The sequence below is a fragment of the Aethina tumida genome, chromosome 4 (assembly GCF_024364675.1).
Source record: "Aethina tumida isolate Nest 87 chromosome 4, icAetTumi1.1, whole genome shotgun sequence".
NCBI lineage: Eukaryota > Metazoa > Arthropoda > Insecta > Coleoptera > Nitidulidae > Aethina > Aethina tumida.
Window position 1 is genome coordinate 22,330,588 of NC_065438.1, and position 24,804 is coordinate 22,355,391.

Consider the following 24,804-nt stretch of genomic DNA (forward strand, 5'->3'; position numbering starts at 1 on the left):
ATAATGTGAGAATATTACTTTAATAAAAACATAATCATATGAACAACAAAAATATAAACTCCTAATTAACACAATAAATAACTTTAACCGTAATTTAAATGTATAAATAATGTAATATAAAAGTAGAAAAATATATATAAAACAGTTGAAAACCACAAATTTGATGCGCACTCGAATTAATTGGAAGACAATAATTTAAACAACGTTCTTAAAGCTGCCAAAAACTGAAATGAACTGTTGTTATTGAATTTACAACAAATAACATTAATTGACCCATTCTTTAAAAATTGAAATCACATAAACCTGCCTAAAAAAGTGTAGATAGAAACCTATAATTATTAATAACTTCATTTAAATATTAATTATTGAAATTCTTCAAAGAAGTTATTAGACAGAAGAAAACATACATTTTTAGAAATATAAAAGTTTTCCAACGTGTAATATTGAATAATGAAGTTCTACATACGTCCATGATGTTATCAGTGATTTAAATTATAGATAGGCATTTGATTTTACTAAAACAGTGTTTACTTATTGTTGGAAACTCTTAAAAACTATTTAATTAAAAAAAATGAAGTTTTACTACTAATGTTTTTGAACTTAGTCTCATAATTTTATGCAGGATTTATTTATTGCCTGTATCAATATAAATATTTATCTTTGTTCATAGACAGTTCAAAAACCCAATAAAACGTAAAAATGGGCCAATTATCTTTCCATTTATAAATTACGTCAACAAGTTTTCCCTAATTCCTCATCAAATGAACATCAGCCATGTGTTTCTTATACCCTTCCCTATAATCAAACGACTCCGGACACAAGTGACAACAAAACATGTTCGTCAAGTCCGAATGCATCAGCCTGACGTGATACTTGAGCGCTGACTGATTCGAGTAGACCATGCCGCAGTGCGGACAATTGCCGCACTGCGAGCTGTGATGGGGCTGCGCCTCGTCCACGGTCTTCTGCTGCACGTACTGGTAGTGGTGGTGCTGTTGCTGGTAGCTGCGTATATCTTCCGGCGACGTGATCTCGATCATTTCGTATAGATCTTCGTTTTCCACTTTGATGGGCGCTTGATGGAGGGAGGGGCTGGACGATTCCGGTGAGGAGCGGACCTGCTGCTCGAGATCAGTCTCTGGCGGCTTACGGGGGATGAATATCGCCTTTGGGACGTCGCTGCTGATCGAAAACGACCCCGGTTTCTCTATAAATTACGAAATTTATAACATTATACAAATGATTAAAAGGCAGAAACTACCTGTGGGGTTGGACATGAGTGATCTGGCCAGTATGCTGGCGCAAGGTTTCTCCCTGAGCTCCAGGGCGGCCTCCAGTATAGAAGGAGGATCTGTCTTTTCAGACCTCAACTCCTCGTTGTTGTTCTCCACGCTCTCCTCCATGGACTCCTCGCCGTGCAGGGCGTTGTCAGTCTTCTCAGTCTTCACTTCCACCTCCAGACATTGATTTTTGGGCGGCGACAGCTGTGGCAGATCTGCTCCCGCCTCCTGCTGGAGCTGCGGTGACTTTTTCAGCCGTTTCGGCGACGCGTCTGTCGGATTAAAGTGCGGTTTCTCCTTGCGATGTTTGTTTTTTAAGTTGGTCGGCCGTTTCGTGTCCGCCAGTCCGGACACTTGTAAGATAACAGCCGTTTCTAGAAACGTTGATAAGTTGTCTTCGGACACCATAACTTCACCATGATACATGTAGTTTATTATGGCGATCAGATCGACGTAGTATATGTCCTTTAGGATCACTATTGGATGGGGACAGGGGTTTTCCTGCAACATTAATTCATTGGCAGTTATGTGGAACAGGATCTAAAGTTATTTTTTTGGGTTACCTTAAAAACGGTACGGAAATACGGGCTGCACGCGGACAGAATGAACTTGTGCGCTTTCAGATTGATGCCCTCACACGTGAGGGTAACGTCCGCCAATTCTTCACTGTTTTGCATACTTTCAAATTCGTTGAGCATATTTTTGTGGAAATTGTTCCATTTCAGTCTGTAATGTTTGCCCTCCATTTTTGCACCGTTGCTTTATATAAAAACGAAACAAACCGAAGGTGACAAACCGGTTGAAAACCAATTAAGAACGGAAAACTAAGCAAGAATATCACGACATAAACATACTGAAATAAATGAAATCTCAAAACAAACGTCAAAATTAAATCGTCAGGAGTGGTTTACTATTTATATAACAGATGACGTCCTATTCGCATCAATTTTTTAAAAATTATATAAAATATTTATTAATTAAATAATTAACATATTATTAAAAATTAATATAAACTGTTATAACAGTAATTGAAACACATTATTAATACAAAATCGTCCGAATTTCATATCGTAGAACAATATAAAAAAAGGCTTCTTCGTGATTTTTTTTTATACTTTTACATATCCGGCAACAGATGGTTCTCACCATTCCAAATCAAAATATTTTCATTATTAAGAATTATTTATTTTTATTTTAACATGGTTTAATCGTAAATTGTAACTTTTCTTGTTTACTCTATCCACAATAATGATTATTGTTTTCAGTGTGGCGTAGATTACCGGAAACCATTATCTATTTTCGTATTTCATTTAGTTGACCTATGAGTTGTTTAGGACCTCAACCAAGATAACAATTTTATCGTTTTTTATTATTTTATAACATGACTCTCCCAGATATGCTTGAAAGAAATCCAGGCTGTGAATTAGGTAAAAATCCTGCAGTAACCACTAAACAGCACCTAAAACCTTTGTTACAGATTTAGGCTGGCTGAACAATGTAAGAATAAATCTTACAGCCATAAACAACAAGGCTAAGGCATTAGCTGAGTCAGTGTGTCTCAAGAATGAATACAGAGCAGCTTGGCTGCTAAAAGCTGTAACCTGTATTGATTTAACCACTTTAGGAGGTGATGACACTCATGGAAATGTTTCCAGACTTTGTCACAAGGTAATAAAATACATTTTGATTTTTAATTGTCTATAATTGTATTTTTAGGCCGCCAGACCGATAGCTGAGGATTTGCTGGAACAATTAGGTTTTGCATATGAAAACAATGCCTGTCCAATTAGAACAGCAGCAGTTTGTGTGTACCCTTCAAAAGTTGAAGATGCTGTCAGTACATTGAAAAAAATGGGCCTGGTCAACAAAATAAATGTTGCTGCTGGTAAACCTATTGACACAACAAGGATAATTTGCTTAATTAATCATTTTAGTCGCCACTGGGTTTCCGAGCGGACAAATGCCACTCAAAACCCGCCTTGAGGAGATCAAATATGCAGTGGACAAAGGTGCAAAGGAAATTGACATTGTGATAGATAGGAGTCTTGTATTAACTGGCCAGTGGAATGTTCTCTATCAAGAGATACAGCAAATGAAGGAGGCTTGCGGACCGACTGCGCATATGAAAGCAATTTTGGCCACCGGGGAATTAGTAACGTTGGAAAACGTTTACAAGGCTTCACTTGTTGCTATGATGGCGGGCAGTGACTTTATTAAAACTTCTACAGGCAAAGAATCAGTTAATGCCACACTACAGTTTGGTATTGTCATGAGCAGGGCGATAAAAGAGTATTACGAAAAAATGGGCTACAAAGTGGGCTTGAAACCTGCGGGTGGTATTAGGACAGCTTCGGATGCCCTCACCTGGTTGGTTTTAATAAAGGAATCGTTGGGGGATAGTTGGTTGAGTCCAGATTTATTTAGGTTCGGTGCGTCTGGTCTTCTGGGCGACATTGAGTGTAAATTGTTTGAATTTGTTACGGGCAAAAAAGCCAACCCATACGAGTTTACAATGGGTTAATACCATAACTTGTATATAAAGCATAAAAATAAACAGTTTTCAATGACTTTAGTGTTTTTATTTATATTTGAATTGAAATTGGCGCCCAAGTTTTCATGCTGTAAGGTTGGCAACGAAAAAATAAGGGTTGGTAATTCGCACATTTATTTAAATATTTTGTTAAAGTAAAACATTAAAGGACGTCAGCATTGACACTCATCACGTCATTGCTTTCGGCAACAATCAAACGAACGAAAATCTAAAAACATGGGCCGAACAAAATTCAAAACACGCGACGCCGTCGGTGCGCGTGCGCCGGAATCGGTGCGAGGTAAAGCAAAATAATTACAAAAAACAAAATGGTTCCCTTGTAGGTTCAATGTGTTTATAATGCATTTTTATGCAAAAGGTATGTCGAAACCCCAAATCCAACGACACAGACGAGTTCCGCGGCCGAAAACACGACGGCCCGACCCAGTTGCGGGATCGTGCGTCGCCCGTGAACGGTGCGAAACCGACATGACGCTTCGAGCACGTTCAAGTAAATAAATAAGCAAGAACGGGGCCGAAACGCGGCACGCCGTCCTATTGTACATGTTTTCGGTGGCGGAACCGTGGACGCTACGCCGCACGGCACGTGTTTGCACGTCCGGCCAACGTTTGGGGCGCTTACATAACGATTTCGGTGTTTTCAGGACTGTTTTCCACATAGGGCGACCACCGAACACCAACAGCGATGAATCTGGATTTGTCTCGTTGGAAATGCGGGGTGGGATTGTCGAATCGCTAGTTTAGCACATTTGGCCTTTTTGCATTATGAGGGAAATGGTAGGAGGTTGTTGTGTTTGTTCTGACGATAGAGGATGGTCTGAAAACCCACTTGTTTATTGCGATGGACAGTCTTGTAATGTAGCAGTGCATCAAGGTAAATTTTACACACAAATTTTGTTAAATTGGCACTGCTAAAGACCAATGAATACTTATTATGCATGGGTCGATGTACACATTGTTTATCATCTGGCTTTCCTAATTTATAGTGAATATATTATGAACATTATCTGGTCTCATTCATGTTTGGCTTATAACTAATTCACACACTCTGATTGTCTCCAACTCAACACACATTTTAAGACCTTCTATAAATATAACCATGTTTTTGAGTCTGTTGTATGTAAACAATAAAAAATACATAATTATGTTAGTTTTTAATCAATCAATTCCACCACAGTGTAAATAATAGTACCACAGAAACATAAAATACATAAATATATTCGACGAAAACACGGTGCGAAAGAAACGGGACCCCCAGAACGATTTACCTAGAATTAACGCAGGTAGAAATTTGGCGGGATTTATTGCATGCCGGGTCACAATCGTCGCAACCGCATGGATATCGAAACGCATGCCGCATCTAGAAAAACCGAAAACGTTTTTACGACATTCGATGTTTCCGTTTTGCAGCTTGTTATGGAATTGTGACTGTTCCCACTGGACCTTGGTACTGCCGCAAGTGCGAGAGTCAAGAGCGATCGGTGAAAGTGGTACGTTTTTGTGTTACTGTTTGTTTTTTTTTTTGATGTACGTTTAAACGTGCCCGTTTCCGTAGAAGTGCGAATTGTGTCCGAGTAAATATGGAGCGCTCAAACGGACGGATAACTCGGGATGGGCCCACGTGGTTTGCGCACTCTACATACCAGAGGTACGATTCGGGAATGTTACCACGATGGAACCGATCCAGTTGCAACTGATCCCTCAGGAGAGGTTTAATAAAGTAAGTGGGGAGGAGTGACAGCAGTGTTTTTAATTTGGGAGCATAATGGTTCTCGGAAATTGATTGTTTAATCTGTTTAATGTAAGAACTTGTACTTTGTTATCGTCTAATGAGTATAAAAATTATAAAATGGATCACTTAAATCGATAATTAATGTTATTTAACACATGTTTTTAATGGATTAATTGTCAACTCTGTGATTTATATTCCTTGTCATTTAATAAATGCAGTTTTCTACATGTTTCAAACCTTTTTTGTATTAATTAGATTATGTCTTTGTATTTGTAGAGTTGTTACATTTGTGAGGAGAAAGGGAAGCCGTCGAACGCCGCCGTTGGGGCGTGTATGCAATGCAACAAGGCCGGTTGTAAGCAACAGTTTCACGTCACCTGTGCCCAGGGTTTGGGCCTGCTTTGCGAGGAGGCCGGCAATTATTTGGACAACGTCAAGTACTGCGGCTATTGCCAGCACCACTACAGCAAGCTGGTAATTCGATTACTTTCCCACAATTGTCTCCAACAAGTTCAGAAAACACATTTATTTTTGCCTTGTTAAGTTAGCGGTGTTTTCTCAATTTCTTGGATTGTTACCATATCATTTTGCCATCATTTAGCATTAACCAGTGTTTGTACAGCGAGTACAGTTTGTCTGGTACTGGTCTGTAATAGATTCTAGTTATTGTTAGACTAAGAAAGGTGTGATTTGTCGCCAGAAAAAAGGAGGCAACGTGAAGACGATACCGCCTTACAAGCCGGTGTCGGCCGAGAACCACAACTCGGACTCTAACTCGGAGAAAGAGACCGATTCGACGCAGCAGCCGCAACAGCAACCGTCTAAGTCGTCGTCGACTTCGTCGACTACGAACGCCTCGCCACCCGTGAGCAAGCGCAGCAAGAGCACGAGTGGCAAAAGTTCCTCCAGCAATAAGTCGACGAGTTCAAGCACGAAACCGACGTCCTCGTCCTCGTCTTCGTCGTCCTCGTCGCAACAAAAAACCGTCCACAACAGTGGCAAAAGCTCGTCAGACAAGTCGAACAAAATCAGTTCGAGTCCACGAGGGGCCAAATCTGAGGAGGGCGATACCGTCGAGAAGCAACGGTCCGAAGACGGTGAGAGGGAGTCAAGCGGCAAGTACTCGAAGAAGAGGAAGACGAATTCGCGGACGCCGACCCCGGTCAGCGTGTCGCCGTCAGTCGCCACCGAATCAGTGACGACGTCCTCGTCGCCTGTCACGTCGGGCGACAAGCGAAGCACGCCCCCTGTCGTCGAAGGAGACAAAGCCAAGAAGGTAAATAAATGGCCTTGACTGAGACGGTCAAGGTATGTAATATTTGTTTGTTCGCAGCTTAAAATCGACACGACGCAGTCGATTATAATTAGCCAGCCGGTGGTAGCGCTCACCTCGATCTCAACTCTGAAACCGCCCGCCTCTCTGGCAGGCGGCGTTTCAACCACGCAACCGTCATCGGCAGCAGCCATCGCCCCCGCTTCCGAATCGATGATATCGGCGCTACCGACGCAGCAGCCCAGCGTAGTGGTCCAGCAGTCGGCGGCGACGACGACGACGACGGCGCAGGCCGCCACGCCGACGTCCCAACCCCCGCAGCCTTCGGCACCTTCGGTACCTCCGCCTGTTGTTAATTCGTTGGTCGTGTCGGTACCCTTGGCCAGCACCAGCCTTAGTCCCCATCATCCGCTGATCTCGAACCAGACCAGCGTGTTGACGGCTGTACAGACCGTGCAGCAGCAACAGCTGCAACAACAGCTACAACTGCATGAAAGAAAATCTTCGCCCTCAACTGGTACCGTTACAAAATTACGCAATTAATAGTGTAGTTTACTCAAATTATGGCGTTTTAGGGAGTAGCATGACAGGTGGTAACAGTAACCCCCCGACAGCCAACATGTTGGCCACCGCCGAGATGACCAACACGGGCAACATAAAAATCACCTTCGAAAAACAGCCCCAGCAGCAGCAACAGGACGTCGTGAACAACACGGAAGTCGACATGGAGCTGGAGGTGCCGCCCACGCCGCCCGAAGAACCGACGAAACGCGGAAGGTAGGCAACATTCCGTCGCTTTACTAACAACCTGCTATATTCACACCACTATTTCCCTAAGACACGCTATCCACAGGACGCAGTCGAGCGAGAAGGGGGAACGAGGCCGTGGCGGCAAGAAGCGCAACGGCAGCAACAACGGCAGCACGAATGGTCCGTCGCAGCACGGCTTGGCGCCGGCGCCGGGCACGTCGAAGCGTTCGAGTCGCGGCCAACATCCCTCGCCCACGCCGCAGCCGACAAGCTTTGCGGGCGCCCTCTCCGGTCAGCCGCCGATGGCGATCAAGGACTCGCCGCCGAGCAGTCCCGAGAGCACGACGGACGCCTCGAGCGGCAGCCGAGGCCGGCCGAAGGGCCGGAAAAGTGCGCCCGCCGCTGTTAACATGGCTAAGGACACGAAAGACATTAAATTGTACGTTACTAACACATTTTGCCAAGTTTATTATAACTAACAACGGATTAACGTGGGTGTTTTTTAGTTTCCAAAACGGTGTGACAGCACCTCACATGCTGGGTAATCAGCTGAATCCCAACTCAAACATGGCCCAAAAGATGAGCGACCACCTCAACTCCGAGCTGGAGGCTCACAGCATCTTCAACCCCAACGACAACGCCTCCAACTTGATTGGACCTCAGTTGCACCATCGCGTCACTCAATCTGTAAGTATCCTATAAGGTTTACAATGTTTTTTTAGAATTAACGTTGTGTATTTGTTGCAGACGAGGGCGAGTAGTACTGGTGGTTCCAGCACGGCATCAGGTGGCAGCGGTTTGTCGTCCATGTTAGGCGGAGGTGGCGGCAACATTCCTCAAACGTTGGACCAACTGTTAGAGCGACAGTGGGAGCAGGGCTCCCAGTTTCTAATGGAACAAGCCCAGCATTTCGACAGTGAGTTCAACATACCTCAGTTCATCAGTTCACAGTTTAATTAAATCCGTTTTTAGTCGCCTCATTACTGTCGTGCCTGCACCAACTGCGAGCGGAAAACCTCCGACTGGAGGAGCACGTCAGCTCGTTGCTGCAACGACGCGACCACCTACTGGCCGTCAACGCACGTCTCGCCATCCCGCTGACCGGTCAGCCTAACCAGCAGCCTCCCCCGCACCCGCACACAGGTAACGAAGCCGTAGCGCATCTCCCCGAGGGCGTTATGACTAACGGCATGCCCGTTTCAGTGAACAACATCCATCCGGACGTTCACAGGAGCGGCAGGCATGGCGCCCCGTACGGTCACCAGCAGGGCGCTGGCGCCGGCGGCGGAGGAGGTGGCGGCGGTCAGCAACCGGTGGAGAATGGACTGCCGGCCGATCAGTACGGGCACCCGCATCGGAGTCCGGCCAGCAACAGGCAGAGTCCGACGGTACGGTGAGTATTTGGTGTTGTTTTCCTTGAAGGTCCAACCGATGGTCAATTTGTCTTAAGACTATTAATTTATATTAAACGTTAATGATAAAATTAAATAGGATTCTGTGTTTACGTATAATTTGTTTTTATTTCTTAATGTTTTGGTGTTTATGTTATTGTTACCTTATTTTTTACATGGTTAAACTTGTTCAGCTGTTTGATTTGATGTCCCCTCAGTGTCTATGTCATATGAACTCAGTAGAATGAAAAATAAAACAATTAAAGTACCAAGAAACAGATTTAATCGGTCGGACCTAGAATGTATGAAGTAAAGAATCAATAAACATTATTTTACTCCCTGCTAGTCAGATTTGTTCTAGTTGTTCTACACACGTCAATTTGTTGTTCAAAATAAACATATTAACAATAATAATAAACAAATAAAACGATTTGCTATTTCTAATTTTTGCCAAGTTGAATCATTTTATTCTACAGGGTAGTTAATCAACTTATTAGAAATTTATGGAGAATGGAAAAAGGTACTGATTTAAAATTTTAATAGTAATTGTAATTTGATTTGAACTACCTTTCTAATTTACTTTGAAGAAAATTTAATTTCCTGTTTCGCCGGAAGTAACATTAACTTTATTATTTTCAATGGAACACCCTGTATATTTTTGGACTTCCAGATTCTACATGTAATTGTAAATAAAATGGCTATACCATGCCCTACATCTAAACCCAATAATTTTTGAGTTATTAATTTTTTTTTTTAAACATTATGACATATTGATGGTCTAACTAAAATGTCTGTAAAACAATTAATTATCATGCTGGAAAGTTCAACTTCGTTTTTTCAATGGAACATCATGTATATTTTAGCATAATTAAATTGAATATTAAGCACATTTAGATATTAATACACATTTCCTGTAGATAAAATGAATTTTGACAAGGATTTTATCAAATTTATGATGCACCAAATTAAATGTAAATAACGAAGACCCTGTATAAAATTTGAAAGTACTAATAATGTCTCCTTATAGGATGGACATTGGTTAACGTGTATGCCAAAAATGAACTTTCCAGCAACATAATTAGTGGTTTTACAAACATCTTAGTTAGACCATCAATATGTCAAAATGTTTAGATAAAAATTATTAACTCAAAAACTATTGAGTTTAGATGTAGGGCATGGTATAGCCATTTTATTTACAATTACATGTAGAATCTGAAAATCCAAAAATATACAGGGTATTCCAGGCTGTACAGACATTTTAATGAGACTATCAATCTTATTTGAAAATTACATGTAGAAAGTTTCAAAATAATTAAGATTGTCGTGTGTAAAACAACTATTAGCTTGTTGCCTAGTTGGAAAAACTTGATTTGTTTCCAATGCACAAAAGTAGTCACTTAGTATTTGTTGTAACTAATATAATTCATGCAATGTAAGTCAACTAGAACAAAAATGAAATTGTAAATTGAAAAGCACAAAAAATAGGGGTTAATTCGTAAGATTGGCAATTAAATATATTGGATAATAGACATTCGGGCGGCGGTCCGGGATACCCCAGTAGCGGGATGTCCGGACGGCAGAGCGCCGAGACCGGTGGACGGTCGGCACCGCGCCCCTCGCACCAACAACCGCCGCCCCAACACCTGGCCCAACAACCACCACCCCAAACCCAACAACCGTCCGCCTTCGGCCTCTACCAGCAGGCTGCGCCCCAGCAACAGGTACACCACCGAACGCCCGGTGTCGCCAGGGTTCATTGGTCATAGATCACGGATAATTCACCCATTATTGCTTTGCATGGCTGGTTGTTGTTGTTTTGAAAATGCTTTTGGTTGCTGGAGTTCATTTGCCCCACTTATTTATATAAAATTTTGTGCGATTATAAACCTCGGGTTACTAATTCGTGGTTGCGTTTTGTAGATGGTGATCCGAAGAGAGGAGATGCACCACCAGAGCTCGAAGCCCAGCTGAGACTTAACCAACACGGATCCGAGCTTCAGCCTCACGAAACTGCTGAACCTACGGTAATTCGAAACCAACCCCCCAACACCCCCTTGACTTGTAAATACGACTCGCCAGTGTAAATAACTCCACGGGGAAAATGGAAAAAGTGTGATATATAGAATAAAGTAAACTATTTTCGGTTTGTTGTGCTTTTGATCTGTTTTTTCTTGTCGAGTTTTCGTTTCGCCGGTCCTCACGACCACTTAACAAACACACTGCCAACTTTCGGACGGATTATGTGGATCCCCCGAAGGGTTTTTACGATAATTGTAGATACGGTTTATGTTTATAAGCTTGGCGCACGCCAAATCGACCTCTGTTTTTCTTTTTTACGACCGCTAGGTAATTTTCATTCGATTTCGATGTGTACGATCATATCAAAGTACGGTTTTTCCGACGCCGTTTTTGCTCAATTTCGGACGGCGTGTCCAATCGTACGTGGACGCGCGTTCAGTAATGGCTGAATTCTGATTTTTTAGACTGACTGTTTTTTAGACTGAAAAATTAATAAGATTCGCGATGATTGGCAATAAGAAATTATGATTAGTTTAGACCTTGTCGTTTCATGATTTATTTTTATTTTTGAAATTATGGTAAACGCTCGGTTTTTGGAAGACTGTTTTTTTTGACGTAAAACGAAATCAGCACGTGTTCCCGAGATTCGTGCCAAAAAATTTTTATCGAACATGTTCAGTGATTACTGAATTTTCCTCTTTAACGATCGTTTTATTTGGTTTGTTCTTTTATTAGTGCCATTTTTTGGAGATGTTTGATTGTTTAGGATTTAGGCAGAGGCTATTAAGGTATAAATTAACTTAGGCATAGTTGCAAACTCAGGGACAGATATCGTAAAGTTACTTTATACATTTACAAATGTGTATATTTGCCAGTAACACAGCCATATTTGTTAATTTATAGCTGAATAATACACTTTGTACATATTAAGTTAGTTTAATGACAGTGGATTATTAGTGTGTACTTTTTATTTTCATTTATTAGGACTTGAGTAATGAAATTTTTTTTGTTTACGACTATCAGACTTTGAAAAATAATAATTACCTTGTACAGTATAGTTTTGTATTTCGAAAATTGAATAAATCCCTATTTTTCAAAAGATATTTTTGGGATTTTTTATACTTTTATAAATTAGTACCTCTAAGATTTTAGATAATTCGAATCGTGCATAACGTAGTTATATGTTGTAATTAAATACTGTAAATTTTGTATTATTTTGTTTTGTTTTGTAATATATACATTTGTAGAATATTGTTTTTTCTTTTGTAACATTTTAAGCTACAATATAGGTAAGTCAAAAAAGAAGTTTCCATTTAGAAATGCATTTAGAAGTATTACTTAATTACCTTTTATAAATTACACATGTGATGTGTCCCTCACTGATTATGATTTAGTATAAATTTTAAATGTTAAATAATTTATTTTAAGAAATTTCGCATAAATTTTTATTTATTGGACGTATTTACTTTGTTATTTACAGACTATTAGAATGAATCTACATTTATTTATGTGATTCTATAAACAAAAACAATAATCCCTAATAAAACATTAATTTCTGATTATTTGTTTGATAATTAATTAGTTATTCATTGATAGTAGTCTACTAATAAATTTAAAAATATATATAGAATAGTTTTTAAAATTACACATGTGGTATGTTCCTCAATGACAATGATTTAATATAAAATTTAAATGTTAAATAATTTATTTTAAGAAATTTGGCATACATTTTTATTTGTTGGGCGTATTTACTTTGTTATGTACAGACTATTGGAATGAATCAACATTTATTTATGTAATTCTATAAACAAAAACAATAATCTACAAGAAAACATTCAATTGTGATTATTTGTTTGATAATTAATCTTGTTCATAGATAATTAATTAATAACTTTTTCATATTTCCTGGATTTAGTGCAGCTCCCCAAATTTAAATTTCAAAACTGTTTTTTTGCCTCATATTTCCGTTAACCTTCGGTTTTATGTTTAAATATGTATTATCCTAAAATCACACTTATAATTCAACATAAAGTTTTTCCATAAGGATCCATGAGCCTAGATTCTGGGGGCTCTCGTTTTCAATGCCACAGAATATTTTTTAAAACTATTAAGCTTTTCGTATTTTTTGTACAATTTTTTAATTCCTTAATTTAAAACAAGATTAATCCAAAGTACTTTATTATATCTACTCGATTTTGTATGATATTAACTTACTTAATACATTCCAACTAAAATATCTTAAAAACTGTGTGATAATCAAAAGTAATCAAGAGTACCTTCTTTTCTAAAGATTGTGTAAATATATACTGACTCCAACATGTTTATGATTACGTTGTTTTTTATTTTTTGTAATCATTGTAATGACATGTGATGTATTTTTATTATATTTATTTCAATTTTGGACATAAATAGTTTGAAAACAGTTGGGTTTTTGTGTTTTTCTCCACTTTTTTCTCACCAATTTATTTTAAATCGATACATTTCTACAATAATGACGCACTTAGTTTGTCATTTAACCTTTCACAGTCGAAGTTGATATAATCTGGAAAAAATAGAAAAAATAAAGGCAAAGTGAAACCAAAGGTTAGTAAATTTTAATAGTTATATTTTAAAAGTATTTTTACTTACCTGTAAATTTAAAAATCAATTTTTATAACTTACGGTTTTTATATTTATAATTATATAATATATTTTTAATTTCTTAATATATGACAGCTCTCAACCGTTCGATCTTATAAGGAATTCAATCTCTTCGAATTAAATTTCGGATGTTGCATTATTCATGCAATAGAGATAGATATTTATTAGAGTTAGAGAAGGAAGAAAAACTTGTGACATCTAAGTAGGCGGTGAATTTATAATTGCCTTCATTCAATTGTTTTCCACAGAATTGTGGTTTTAGAAAGAAGAAGGGGTAAATTTTGGATTTTTGCTGTTTGGGAAACATTTCAATACGGTTATAGTGACAATTATTATTTTTTAGTTTTAGTTTAGATTTTAGTATTTCGTATATTTCTATCAGGTATTTATATATTATATTAAATAGGAAATTTAAAAAATATATATGTTGTTTTGCATACACATCAATTCATGAATGTTATACAGGGTGATTCACCTAACACTCTAAGTTTCTGCACAATGAGAAAAGTATTGTTTTGAAATTTTTATAGCAATTATATCTTGACTTGAACTACTTTTCTAATTTATTTTCAACAAAATTTCGTTTTTGGTGTTGCCGGAAGTGACATCATCTTTGTTATTTTCAATGAAACACTCTGTATATGTTTTGATTTTTAAATTCTACATATAATTTCAAATAAAATGGTTATACCATATCTTATACCTAAACCCAATAATTTTTGAATTATTAATTTATTTTCAAAAATTTTGTTGATTTATTGTCTAACTAAAACGTATGTAATGCCACTGTACTGGAAAGTTCATTTTTGGCATACACGTTAACCAAGTATCATCCTATATGGAATCATTATTAATACTTTCAAATTTTATACAAGGTGTTCGTTATTTAGGTTTAACCTTTGTACATCTTAAAACTTCAATAAGTTTGTTATTTTCAATGTTACACTCTGTATATTTTTACATTTTTAAATTCTACATATATTTTCAAATAAAATGATTATACCTATACCTAAACCCAATAGTTTTTGAGTTATTAATTTTTTTCCAAAAATTTTGACTAGTGATCTAAGTAAAATGTCTGTGAAGCCACTAATTTTAACGCTAGAAAGTTTATTTTTGGCATACACGTTAACCAAGGACTATCCTATAAGAAGTACTTCCTAATTTTATACAAGATATTTATTATTTAGGTTTAACCTTTGTACATCTTAAACATAAATAACTTTGTTATTTTCAATGGGACACTCAGTATATTTTTACATTTCTATTCTATGTATAATTTTAAATAAAATGACTATACCAAATTCTATACCTAAATTCAATAGTTTTTGAGTTATTTGTTTTCCAAAAATATTGACAGATTAATGGTCTAACTAAAATGTGTATAAAGCCACCAATTTTAATGCTGGAAAGTTCATTTTTGGCATACATGTAAACCAAGGACTATCCTATAAGGAGCCCTTATTAGTACAAATTTTATACAAGGTGTTCGTTATTTACGTTTAATTTAAATCTTAAAATATCAAACACTTTGTTAATTTAAATGGAGAGGTTTGAACTTACAAATTTAAAAATATACAGGGTGTTCTATTGAGAATAACAAGGTTGATGTCACTTTCGCCGAAATCGGAAATGAAATTTTGCTTAAAATAAAATTTCTATAAAAAATTCATAGATTTTTTTTGTCCTCCATAAACTCTTATTAAAAAAATTAAGTGCATCATCCTGTATATATACATTTTATCCCAATTCATTTTTTTTTTCGCAGTCAAATGAAATTTTTGTATCTCCAGTTTTAACTAAGCATTAAACAAACAAAAATATCAGTCACTATCAAAATTTGAATTCCTGTTAAGCAAAGACGACACATCATCAATGATTAGTGCCATAAATCTCCCCTTGTTTGCTCATAATTACCGAAATTACAAGATACGAACCAAACACAAGGTAATTAAACACCTGAACATAATCAGCGATTTCAGCAAAACCGAGGAAAATTAAAACAAAAAACCCATATTAAATTCCCCAGCTTTGTACAGGTGCGTCGGTCCCGTTTCAAACGCACGATGTTATTGCAGAGGGTCGCTATAATAGCTAGTCGATATCCAGCTGCGCATTGTTGTTTATTTAATTTTAAAGACACGAGGGCCCAACACACATTTATATGAAGTGGGCATTGAATTCACGCCTCTGCAAAAAGGGACTCGTCCGTTTCGGTTTTGCGGGTCGCATCTAATCCCGGAACGATTGTTGTACCCCGTCATGGGGGGGTCGAGGATTAAATTTTAAATTCGGTTTCACGCACACTTAAACTCGTACGCGGATGCAAGTTTTTTTAATTTTTCTTCGACGTTTTCGCTTACGTGGCGTCGGCATCACCTGCGGAACTTCCCACGCATCCCCGACGCCGGAGCGGGCGTCGATACTCCCGTCGGTTTTCCATTGGTCCCAGCCGGTTCTCTCCCACGGCCTCCAAGATGGCTCCCGAAACATTTCCACACTTTTCCACTACGTGAACTGGGTAAAAAATAATCGCCGAGATGGAAATGATAAAAAAATTTATTCTCACATATGTACAGGTACTTTGGAGTATTAAATATTATGACTAGACAGTTTGAGTCTATGCTTAAATTATGTAACAACGAATATTTACAATCAAAAAACATTAACAACGAAATAAACGACTAGAATGGGTTAAAGCGGTGGTTGATTCTCATTCGGGCAAGTTGTAACTCGTGGTGTCCTTGTTGGTGCGTGGGTCTTCGGGCATCCACACTTTGGCGTGCATTATGCCGTTCGTTGTCGTCTCCTTCGTCCTCGACCAGGACAAAGAGTGTGCCGTGTAAAGGCCGCCGGAACCTGAAAGATATTTAACCTCACGTAATGCTCAACAATAAGAAATGTTTAAATTAACTAGTACCCTCAGTAATAAACAGAGATCCAGTGATACAATTTTAACGAAAATTGGAGTGTACACTCATTCATGTGGGGGTGAAACGTTAGATTGGAGAGCTTTTGTGCCTTTTTGCCCACCATTGTAATATAGGACTAGTTTCATGAACCCACCCAATAATCTTGCCACCATACAACCTCATAATATAACATGTTTTGGACCAGCCATTATTTGAATCTTTGTAGCTTTAGACTGTATTTTTTTAATTTTTTTCTTGTATAATTTATTTTTCAAAACAACGCATTTTGTAGATTTGAACACATTTTCTACGGTTTGTTATTAACTTATCTGTTGTTAAATGCCTCAAAGAAGACTTTCTCCTGAAGATTATATCTAAATATATTAAAGAAAGAGATATTAGATATAAAAAGTCACGTTCATTAAGTAGGAAGTAGATTGGTAGTCGTATAGACAACTAAGAAATATTGTTAAAGGAATGATCAAAACAACCGACTGTAATTGTTTAGAAGCACGGCTCCACCATCCATTTTCAACCATAAAAAAAAACGAAAAATTGAGCTATCGACAATTTTTTCTTCGACGCAGAGTATGTTTTGATCGAGTCAAAAAAAAAATAATATTAATTGATTTTAAATTTGAAAAAATGCCGATTTTTTCATGAAATTTTTATGAATCTACTTTTTTTCAAAATGTTCATCAAAAATAGCATATTTTCAAAAAAAAAGTAATATAAACCTAACCTAACCTAACTTAACCTATTTTTTGTGAAAGTATATTAAAAATAGAATATAATAATAATATGAATAAAAAATATCAATAACGTAATTTTTCAATTTTTTATGAATATTTGAAAATTTTTTAATGTTTACATGAAATTTTTATAATTTTTTTATACTGTATGTCTATTTTTTTCAGAATCAAAAATCAAAAATAGTATATTTTCAGAAAAAAAAATATATAAACTTAACCTATCTTAACTTAAACTTAATTTTATAATAATAATAATAATAGTAATAAAAATATTAATAAGGTAATTTTTCAGCTTTTTATGAATTTTTTAAAATTTTTATTAAATTTAATATAAAAATATTAAAAAATAAGTTAATTAATGAAAGAATTATTAAGTGTTCATAAAAATTTGAAGAAAAAAACTCAAAAATTCAGGATTTTTTAAATTGAATATTATTTTATCATAAGATTTTCAACCTAACCTAACTTGACGTAACTTAACTTAACCTATTTTTTTCTGAAAGTATATTAAAAATAGAATATAATAATAATAAGAAAAAGTTAATTAATGAAAGAATTATTAAGTGTAAAAGTAAAATTGAAGAAAAAACCTCAAAAATTCAGTATTTTTTAAATTGAATATCATTTTATTATTATTAAGATTCCATTTAAAAAAAATTGAAAAATTACGTTATTGACATTTTTGACGAACTTGAACTGAAAAAAAATAGGTTATATTAAGTTCGGTTAGTTTAGGTTAGGTTAGGTTGGGTTCCTATTTCTTTTATTTTATTTGAAAATTTTGATGAAATTTCTGAAAAAATCATAAGCATATAGCATAAAAAATTCATAAAAATTTCATAGAAATTTTTCTTTAAGAAATTTTGATTTTTTTCAATTGACCAAGACGAGTTCTCCACCACGCCTAAAAATGGAATATTAAAAAATATATATGAAAAAATATTGATTTTTTGATTATAATATAAAAATTTTAAATTTTCAAAAATTCATATAAAATTGAAAAAAATGAGCTATTTTTACCTTTTTGAAAAAATTTGAGATATAGTATAAAAATTTTTTTTTTATAAAAATTTTAACCAAAAACCACAAAATTTTTCTGGCATTTTTTCAAATTTAAAAATAATGTTCCTCCAAGAAATCTGAAATGAAGAAACAAAGTATGACAGATAAATATGATCTATATTTGATTGATAGTATTCAACAAATACAAAGTTGTATATATATAATTGAAGATGGAGTTTAAATTTTAGAAAATATCTCTTTTAATGCAGAGTTTGATATATTTGATTTAGCTACAATGTCAGAATTAAAAAATATATTCATTCATTATTGAACTTATAATAAAAACAAATATGATGAAGGGTGTATATGAAGTGCATGGGATTAAAATTATATTAACAGTTTTCCTGGATTTCTGGAGAGTTTTTGAAACGTTGAACAGAACATTATTGTCACAGAAGCTTTGGTGAAATTGTCTTAACTGCTTTCAAAATTATTTAACAAACCGATATCAAAAAGTCGTATTTTAAAGTTGTGTTTCATTTTAATTAACAAATGAAATTGGGGTTCCACAAGCAACAGCGCTGGGGCCTGTTATGTTCAACTTACACATAAATGATATTGTGAAATATGTTCGTAAGTGTAATATTTGTATGTTTATAGATTATACAATGCTGTACATTGCTGAATGGAATTTCAGAAACTACAAAATAAATGCATGACCTTCAACAAGTTTCTGACACACCATTCTTCCACTTATCCCCAAACGGAGAAGCCATAAGCTGGTTCTTTGGTATGTTTTGAAAAATTCTCAGCTTAATATTTGACCCTTCCAGGACATTGTGGAACCCCATTTGCTAACTACCTTACCTTGGGACATATTCAGTAGATTTATGCCAAGACTAGTCAATGAGTGACTGGGTCATTGGGGAGGTGCAAGTTTAGAAAAATGACATTAATTTATATAGTCAAAGTTTATATTTGAATTTTTAATCATTTACCACAAACTGTTCATCAAAAATAAAAAATATCTGACCACTGGATCAATAACATTGAGTATATAAAAGAGATATTAAATTGATACTCCATAATACAGCATAAAATTAGTGAACCAACACAGAAATTTATATAATCGTCGACATTTAAGATTGATTGTCCGGGGTTATCGGGGTTGAAGTGCCACCCCGAATCGTCCGCAAACCCCACACAATCGTAATTCGTTATGGCAAGCAGCTGTATCCGGCCTTCCGACACACGTAATGTACATTACAAATCGCTAGGTGTATCACTTAATAAAAAAACCTGCGACGAATTGACGGAGGGTAGACGAAGATGAAACTTTATTGTCATAAAAAACAGTTAATTACCTCTGACTATGATCTTCTTGGGCTCGTCCTTGTGCTGGTTGCGGTTGTGGCCGTTGAAGTACTCGTTGTTCGAGTTCCTGTCGGTGCGCACCAGCTCGCTCAAGAAGTTGATGTAGCCGATGGCCAGCTTCAACGTGTCGACTTTCGACAGGCGTTTTTCGTAAGGTAGCGTGGGTATGTGGGCCCTCAGGCCCTCGAACGCGTCGTTTATGCTCTGCATTCGCTTGCGTTCCCGCAGATTCGCCGCTTGTCGCTGCTGGATTTGCTGTTGAGGGCATTTGTTGCGGCGTCTGTGTCTGTGGATTTTACTGAGAAGTATTGTTAATAATTGTCTCACACAGTTTTAACAGGTTGAATTGTATAATGAAGACTTAATTTTCAAATATTTTGTATTTTTACTCTGTAATCATTATTAAATTTTCTTCAAAAATTTATTTAATTATAGAAAAATTAGAATATTAATAACATTAATAAAATATTTATACACTTGGGTCTTCTTATCAATATTTTGTTATATATCTATATAATCTTGATATTTTTATATATGTATTTATAATAATATTTTTAAAATTCATTAATTAAATTTAAATATTTATAAATTTATTTATTTTTAGAATTATAAAATGAAATATTTATATCATGAAAATCTAATTATAAAATATGTAAATAATTATTATGATTATTTTTAATAAATATTCAATTAATTAAATATTTATTTAAAAATATTCAATTAATTATATCAAAATTAGAATATAATAAATTATAATAAAAATCTTATACATTTTATTGTTTTTAATATTTTTTTAATTAAATGTTAAATTTAAATATTCAATTAATTTTTATAAATTTATTTTATTTTAAATCCCTGATAAAATTAAATATTTATATTCTGAAAATTTAATTATAAAATATGTAAATAAATATTATAGTATAATTTTTTTAAAGAAACTTACAAACAATTAATTGTATTAAAATTAGAATATTATAAGAAATAAGAATAAAAATGGTATACAATTTGTTGTTTTTAATAAATTTTTAATAAAATATTAATTAAATTTAAATATTCAATCAATTTTTACAAATTTATTTATTTTTAGCACTGATAAAATTAAATATTTATATCATGAAAATTTAATTATAAAATATCTAAATAATTATTATAATTATTTTTAATAAATATTTAATTAATTAAATTAAAATATAAGATAATAAAAATATTCAACTAATTATATTAAAATAAGAATATAATAAATAATAAAAAAAATTATACATTTTGTTGTTTTTAATAAATTTTTAATTAATTATTAATTTAATTTAAATATTCAATCAATTTTCATAAATTTATTTTATTTTAAAACCCTGAAAATGAAATATTTATATTTTGAACATTTAATTATAAAATATGTAAATAATTATTATAATTATTTTTAATAAATATTTAATTAATTAAATTAAAATTAGAATATTATAAATAGTAATAAAAATTTTATACATTTTGTTGTTTTTAATTAATTTTTAATTAAATGTTAATTAAATTTGAATATTCAATAAATTATTATAAATTTATTTATTTTTAAATGTGACAAAATTGAATATTTATGCCCTGAAAACCTAATTATAAAATATGTAAATAATTATTATATTTTTTTTAATAAATATTCAATTAATTATATTAAAATTAAAATATTATAAATAATAATAATAAAAATTTTATACATTTTATTGTTTTTAATTAATTTTTAATTAAATGTTAATTAAATCTAAATATTCAATCAATTTTTATAAATTCATTTATTTTTAACATTGAAAAAAAATTAAATATTTATATCCTGAAAATCTAATTATAAAAGATGTAAATAATATTTTTTTAATTATATTTAGTAAATATTTTTTCAAAATTGTCAATTAATTATGTAAAATTTGAATATTAACACACTATAAGCGGGTCGGGTAAAAATACCCGTCTCGAGAACAGTTGATTGTTAGCGGGCCGGGTAATTTTTACCTTTTTGAATGTACTTACTTTAAAAGCGGGGTGAGATAATTCTACTCTATTGGTTTACATACGGAACTGAAAGAATTATCTTTTATTTTTTGTTATTATTCAACAGCTTAGTTTGGACTATTTTGCTACCCGCCTATAGTGTGTTAAGAACAGTAAAAATAAAAATTTTATGTTTTTGTTTCTTCTTAAATACTTTGGTGTTTTCAATAAGTTTTGGTTTAAATATTAAATAAATTTAAATACTCAATCAATTTCTATAAATTTACTTATATTTTACATTGATAGAATTAAAAATTTACATCCTGAAAATCTAATTAGAAAATTTGTAAATAATATAAGAATTATAATCATTTTTATTGTTAGTAAATATTAAATATTCAATTAATTATATAAAAATAGAATGTTAAAAATAATAATAATAAAAATTGTTTTTTTTAATATTTTGTAGGTTTTAATAAATTTTTATTCAAATATTAATTAAATTTAAATATTCAGTTAGTATGGAAATATTTCTTCAACATATTAAATTTCCTAACTATTTTGTTGTTCTTAATAAGTTTTTAATTAACTGTTAATTAAACTTAAATATTCAATGATTTGTCAAAAATTTATCTCTTTTTTACAATGATACAATTAAACATTTTTATCCTGAAAATATTATTAAAAAATATGTCAATAATATATAAATTATAATCTTTTTTAATTATTTTTGATAAATATTTCTTCAAAATCTTCAATTAAAAAGAATAATAATAAAAATTGTATATATTCATGTCTCTTCTTAAATATTTTGTTGTTTTTAATATTTTTTTAATTACATGTTCAGTGAGTTTTCATAAATTTATCTATTTTTAAAATTGATACAATTAAACATTTTTATCCTGAACATATTATCAGAAAATATATCAATAATTTAAGAATGATAATCTTTTTTTAATTATTTTGGTAAATACTTCTTCAAAATATTCAATTAATTATATAACAAATAGAATATTGAAAATAATAATAATAATAAAAATTTATTTTTAAATATTTATATTTCTTCTTAAATATTTTGTTGTTTTTAATAAAATTTTAATAAAATGTCTATTAAATTTAAATATTCAATGAGTTTGCATCTATTTTTAACATTGATACAAGTAAATAATTTTATCGTAAAAATCCTATTAGAAAATATATGAATAATATAAGAAATATAATTTTTATTATTATTTTTGATAAATATTTCTACAAAATATTCAATTAATTGTATAAAATTTAAAATATTAAAATTCTTAGTAATAACAATTTTACATAATTGTGTCTCCTCTCAAATATTTTGTTGTTTTTAATAAATTATTAATTAAATGTTGATTAAATTTAAATATTCATTGTGTTATCATGAATATATCTATTAACATTGATGCAATTAAACATTTTTATCCTGAAAATCTTATTAGAAAATATGTCAATAATATAAGAATTATCTCTTTTTAATTATTTTTGATAAATATTTCTTCAAAATATTCAACTAATTATATAAAAATTAGAATAATAATAATAATAATAATAATAATAATAATAATAATAATAATAATAATAATAATAATAATAATAATAATAAAAATTTTATATATTTTTTTTCTTTTAAATATTTTGTAGCTTTTAATATATTTTTATTCAAATATTAATTAAATTTAAATATTCAATCAGTTCCTATAAATTTATTTATTTTTTACATTAACAGAATTAAACATTTATATCATAAAAACCTAATTATAAAATATGTAAATATTCTCTCATCTCTTTTTAAATATTTTATAGTTTTTAATAATTCTTTAATTATTAATATAAAATAATTAAATTATTCTTTAATTAAACTTAAATATTTAATGAGTCTTCAAAAGTTTATCTATTTTTAACATTGATACAATTAAACATTTCTATCCTGAAATTCTTATTAGAAAAAATGTTAATAATATAAGAATTATAATCATTTTTTTTTTTTTTTTGGGTTAATACTTCTTCAAATTATTCAATTAATTTTATAAAAATTAGAATATTAAAAATAATAATAATAAAAATTTTACATATTTAACATGTCTCTTCTTAAATATTTTGTTTTTAATAAATTTTTAATTAAATTTAAATATATAATGAGTTTTTATAAACTTATTTTTTACACTGATAGAAATAAACATCATTTTCAACTTTTAAATCAGCATCTTAATATTCTGGAGCACTTAACATTTAAAACACTTAATCAATACTTACTCCTTGGAGTCGGTGTGGTTCTCCTGGTCGCTGTTGTAAGAACAGCTCGACGTCCCGGAATCACTGCTGTTCTCATCGTACAAGAATAAGTCGCTGCTGTTCGACGAACCGGTGGTACTGCCGCTGCTCTGCACGTTCGCGCCGATAAACGGATTCGCGTCGAAGAAGAACTGCCTGTTGACCACGTCCAGGTCCAGATTCTCCATGCCGAACATAATTCCTAATTGACGAGATCGTACACGCGCCTAACAATTATTGCATCGTGCGCCTTTTGTTTTGGACACGTGTCGACGAACGAGGTGCACGTGCCGCGACTCCAGACTACAGTCTGTGTGTGCACCGGAGTTCCGACGCTCGTCGCTTTGCCACCCCGGAACGTCGATTGGTCCGATAGGGGGTTGAAGGCGGGACCGGAACGCCTACTGCAGCTATTTTTTTGTTTTCGTCTTGCTGCTTTTGTATCGATTTCAATCTGGTTCACTTGTGTGTATGAGTGGAGTGATGTTTATCACTGAGATAATGGGGGTGGTTTCGTACCAGCGATACAATCATACGAAACGGACCGACAACACTTAAATAATACTAAATATTCTTCTGAAAACATCATTTATTAAACAAAACTTAGAAATATTTAATAAGAGTGGTCGTATTCGTAATACTCTTCGTGTTTTGGCTCGCCAACTTTGTGGACCACAGCTTGGAAGCCGTTATGCTTGTCAGCTTTGTATTCGACGATCCTGGTGGTACCGTCAGCCTCCTTTAAAGTATAATAACCCTTGACTTGGTCACCGTCTCTTTCTTCGTATTGGGCCTTGTCATCGCCAGAGTGTTTGTCCTTCACTGCGTAGTTGAAGCTGTACTTGACGGGTTCGTGGTGCTC

At 33.2% G+C, this 24,804-nt stretch overlaps 4 protein-coding genes across 6 annotated transcripts; 2 read left to right on the forward strand and 2 right to left on the reverse strand.

The window, feature by feature from the left end:
* Position 1: 1 nt before the first annotated feature.
* LOC109602322 (protein bric-a-brac 1) lies at positions 2–2,150 on the reverse strand. Its single transcript, XM_020018669.2, has 3 exons — positions 1,844–2,150; positions 1,262–1,781; positions 2–1,207 (listed from the first exon to the last, which is right to left on the reverse strand). The coding sequence occupies exons 1-3, from the start codon at positions 2,024–2,026 to the stop codon at positions 747–749; spliced, it is 1,164 nt and encodes a 387-aa protein (XP_019874228.1). The 5' UTR covers positions 2,027–2,150; the 3' UTR covers positions 2–746.
* A 281-nt stretch (positions 2,151–2,431) lies between these two features.
* Positions 2,432–3,847, forward strand: LOC109602323 (deoxyribose-phosphate aldolase). 2 transcript variants are annotated; one of them, XM_020018670.2, is made up of 5 exons: positions 2,432–2,490; positions 2,546–2,707; positions 2,758–2,948; positions 2,997–3,165; positions 3,215–3,847. In XM_020018670.2, exons 2-5 carry the CDS (start codon positions 2,662–2,664, stop codon positions 3,799–3,801), a joined length of 993 nt encoding a protein of 330 aa, XP_019874229.2. In that variant the 5' UTR covers positions 2,432–2,490; positions 2,546–2,661; the 3' UTR covers positions 3,802–3,847. The 2 variants fall into 2 exon arrangements, with proteins under 2 accessions (XP_019874229.2, XP_019874230.2); XM_020018671.2 differs by having other exon boundaries at positions 2,481–2,497.
* A 168-nt stretch (positions 3,848–4,015) lies between these two features.
* Positions 4,016–12,245, forward strand: LOC109602332 (protein AF-10-like). Of its 2 annotated transcripts, XM_020018682.2 has the most exons (15): positions 4,016–4,189; positions 4,476–4,705; positions 5,242–5,321; positions 5,387–5,551; positions 5,840–6,037; positions 6,264–6,839; positions 6,897–7,353; positions 7,412–7,613; positions 7,675–8,025; positions 8,093–8,273; positions 8,334–8,502; positions 8,559–8,729; positions 8,790–8,979; positions 10,506–10,698; positions 10,898–12,245. In XM_020018682.2, the coding sequence occupies exons 2-15, from the start codon at positions 4,597–4,599 to the stop codon at positions 10,946–10,948; spliced, it is 3,093 nt and encodes a 1,030-aa protein (XP_019874241.1). In that variant the 5' UTR covers positions 4,016–4,189; positions 4,476–4,596; the 3' UTR covers positions 10,949–12,245. The 2 variants fall into 2 exon arrangements, with proteins under 2 accessions (XP_019874241.1, XP_049822109.1); XM_049966152.1 differs by lacking the exon at positions 7,675–8,025.
* Positions 12,246–16,179: 3,934 nt separating this feature from the next.
* LOC109602326 (pancreas transcription factor 1 subunit alpha) lies at positions 16,180–24,224 on the reverse strand. Its single transcript, XM_020018675.2, has 3 exons — positions 23,925–24,224; positions 19,667–19,974; positions 16,180–16,495 (listed from the first exon to the last, which is right to left on the reverse strand). Exons 1-3 carry the CDS (start codon positions 24,137–24,139, stop codon positions 16,350–16,352), a joined length of 669 nt encoding a protein of 222 aa, XP_019874234.1. The 5' UTR covers positions 24,140–24,224; the 3' UTR covers positions 16,180–16,349.
* Between the last annotated feature and the right edge of the window lie 580 nt (positions 24,225–24,804).

Coding starts and splice junctions, on each gene's coding strand:
- LOC109602322 (XM_020018669.2), bottom strand. CDS start 2,026: ATGGAGGGCAAACATTACAGACTGAAATGGAACAATTTCCACAAAAAT. Junction 1,782..1,843: donor ATTTCCGTACCGTTTTTAAG/GTAACCCAAAAA, acceptor TTAATGTTGCAG/GAAAACCCCTGTCCCCATCC. Junction 1,208..1,261: donor ACTCATGTCCAACCCCACAG/GTAGTTTCTGCC, acceptor CGTAATTTATAG/AGAAACCGGGGTCGTTTTCG.
- LOC109602323 (XM_020018670.2), top strand. CDS start 2,662: ATGACTCTCCCAGATATGCTTGAAAGAAATCCAGGCTGTGAATTAG. Junction 2,949..2,996: donor TTTCCAGACTTTGTCACAAG/GTAATAAAATAC, acceptor TTGTATTTTTAG/GCCGCCAGACCGATAGCTGA. Junction 3,166..3,214: donor CAAAATAAATGTTGCTGCTG/GTAAACCTATTG, acceptor TAATCATTTTAG/TCGCCACTGGGTTTCCGAGC.
- LOC109602332 (XM_020018682.2), top strand. CDS start 4,597: ATGAGGGAAATGGTAGGAGGTTGTTGTGTTTGTTCTGACGATAGAGGA. Junction 8,274..8,333: donor ACCATCGCGTCACTCAATCT/GTAAGTATCCTA, acceptor TATTTGTTGCAG/ACGAGGGCGAGTAGTACTGG. Junction 8,503..8,558: donor ACAAGCCCAGCATTTCGACA/GTGAGTTCAACA, acceptor ATCCGTTTTTAG/TCGCCTCATTACTGTCGTGC.
- LOC109602326 (XM_020018675.2), bottom strand. CDS start 24,139: ATGTTCGGCATGGAGAATCTGGACCTGGACGTGGTCAACAGGCAGTTC. Junction 19,975..23,924: donor AACCACACCGACTCCAAGGA/GTAAGTATTGAT, acceptor AATACTTCTCAG/TAAAATCCACAGACACAGAC. Junction 16,496..19,666: donor CAAGAAGATCATAGTCAGAG/GTAATTAACTGT, acceptor AATATCTTTCAG/GTTCCGGCGGCCTTTACACG.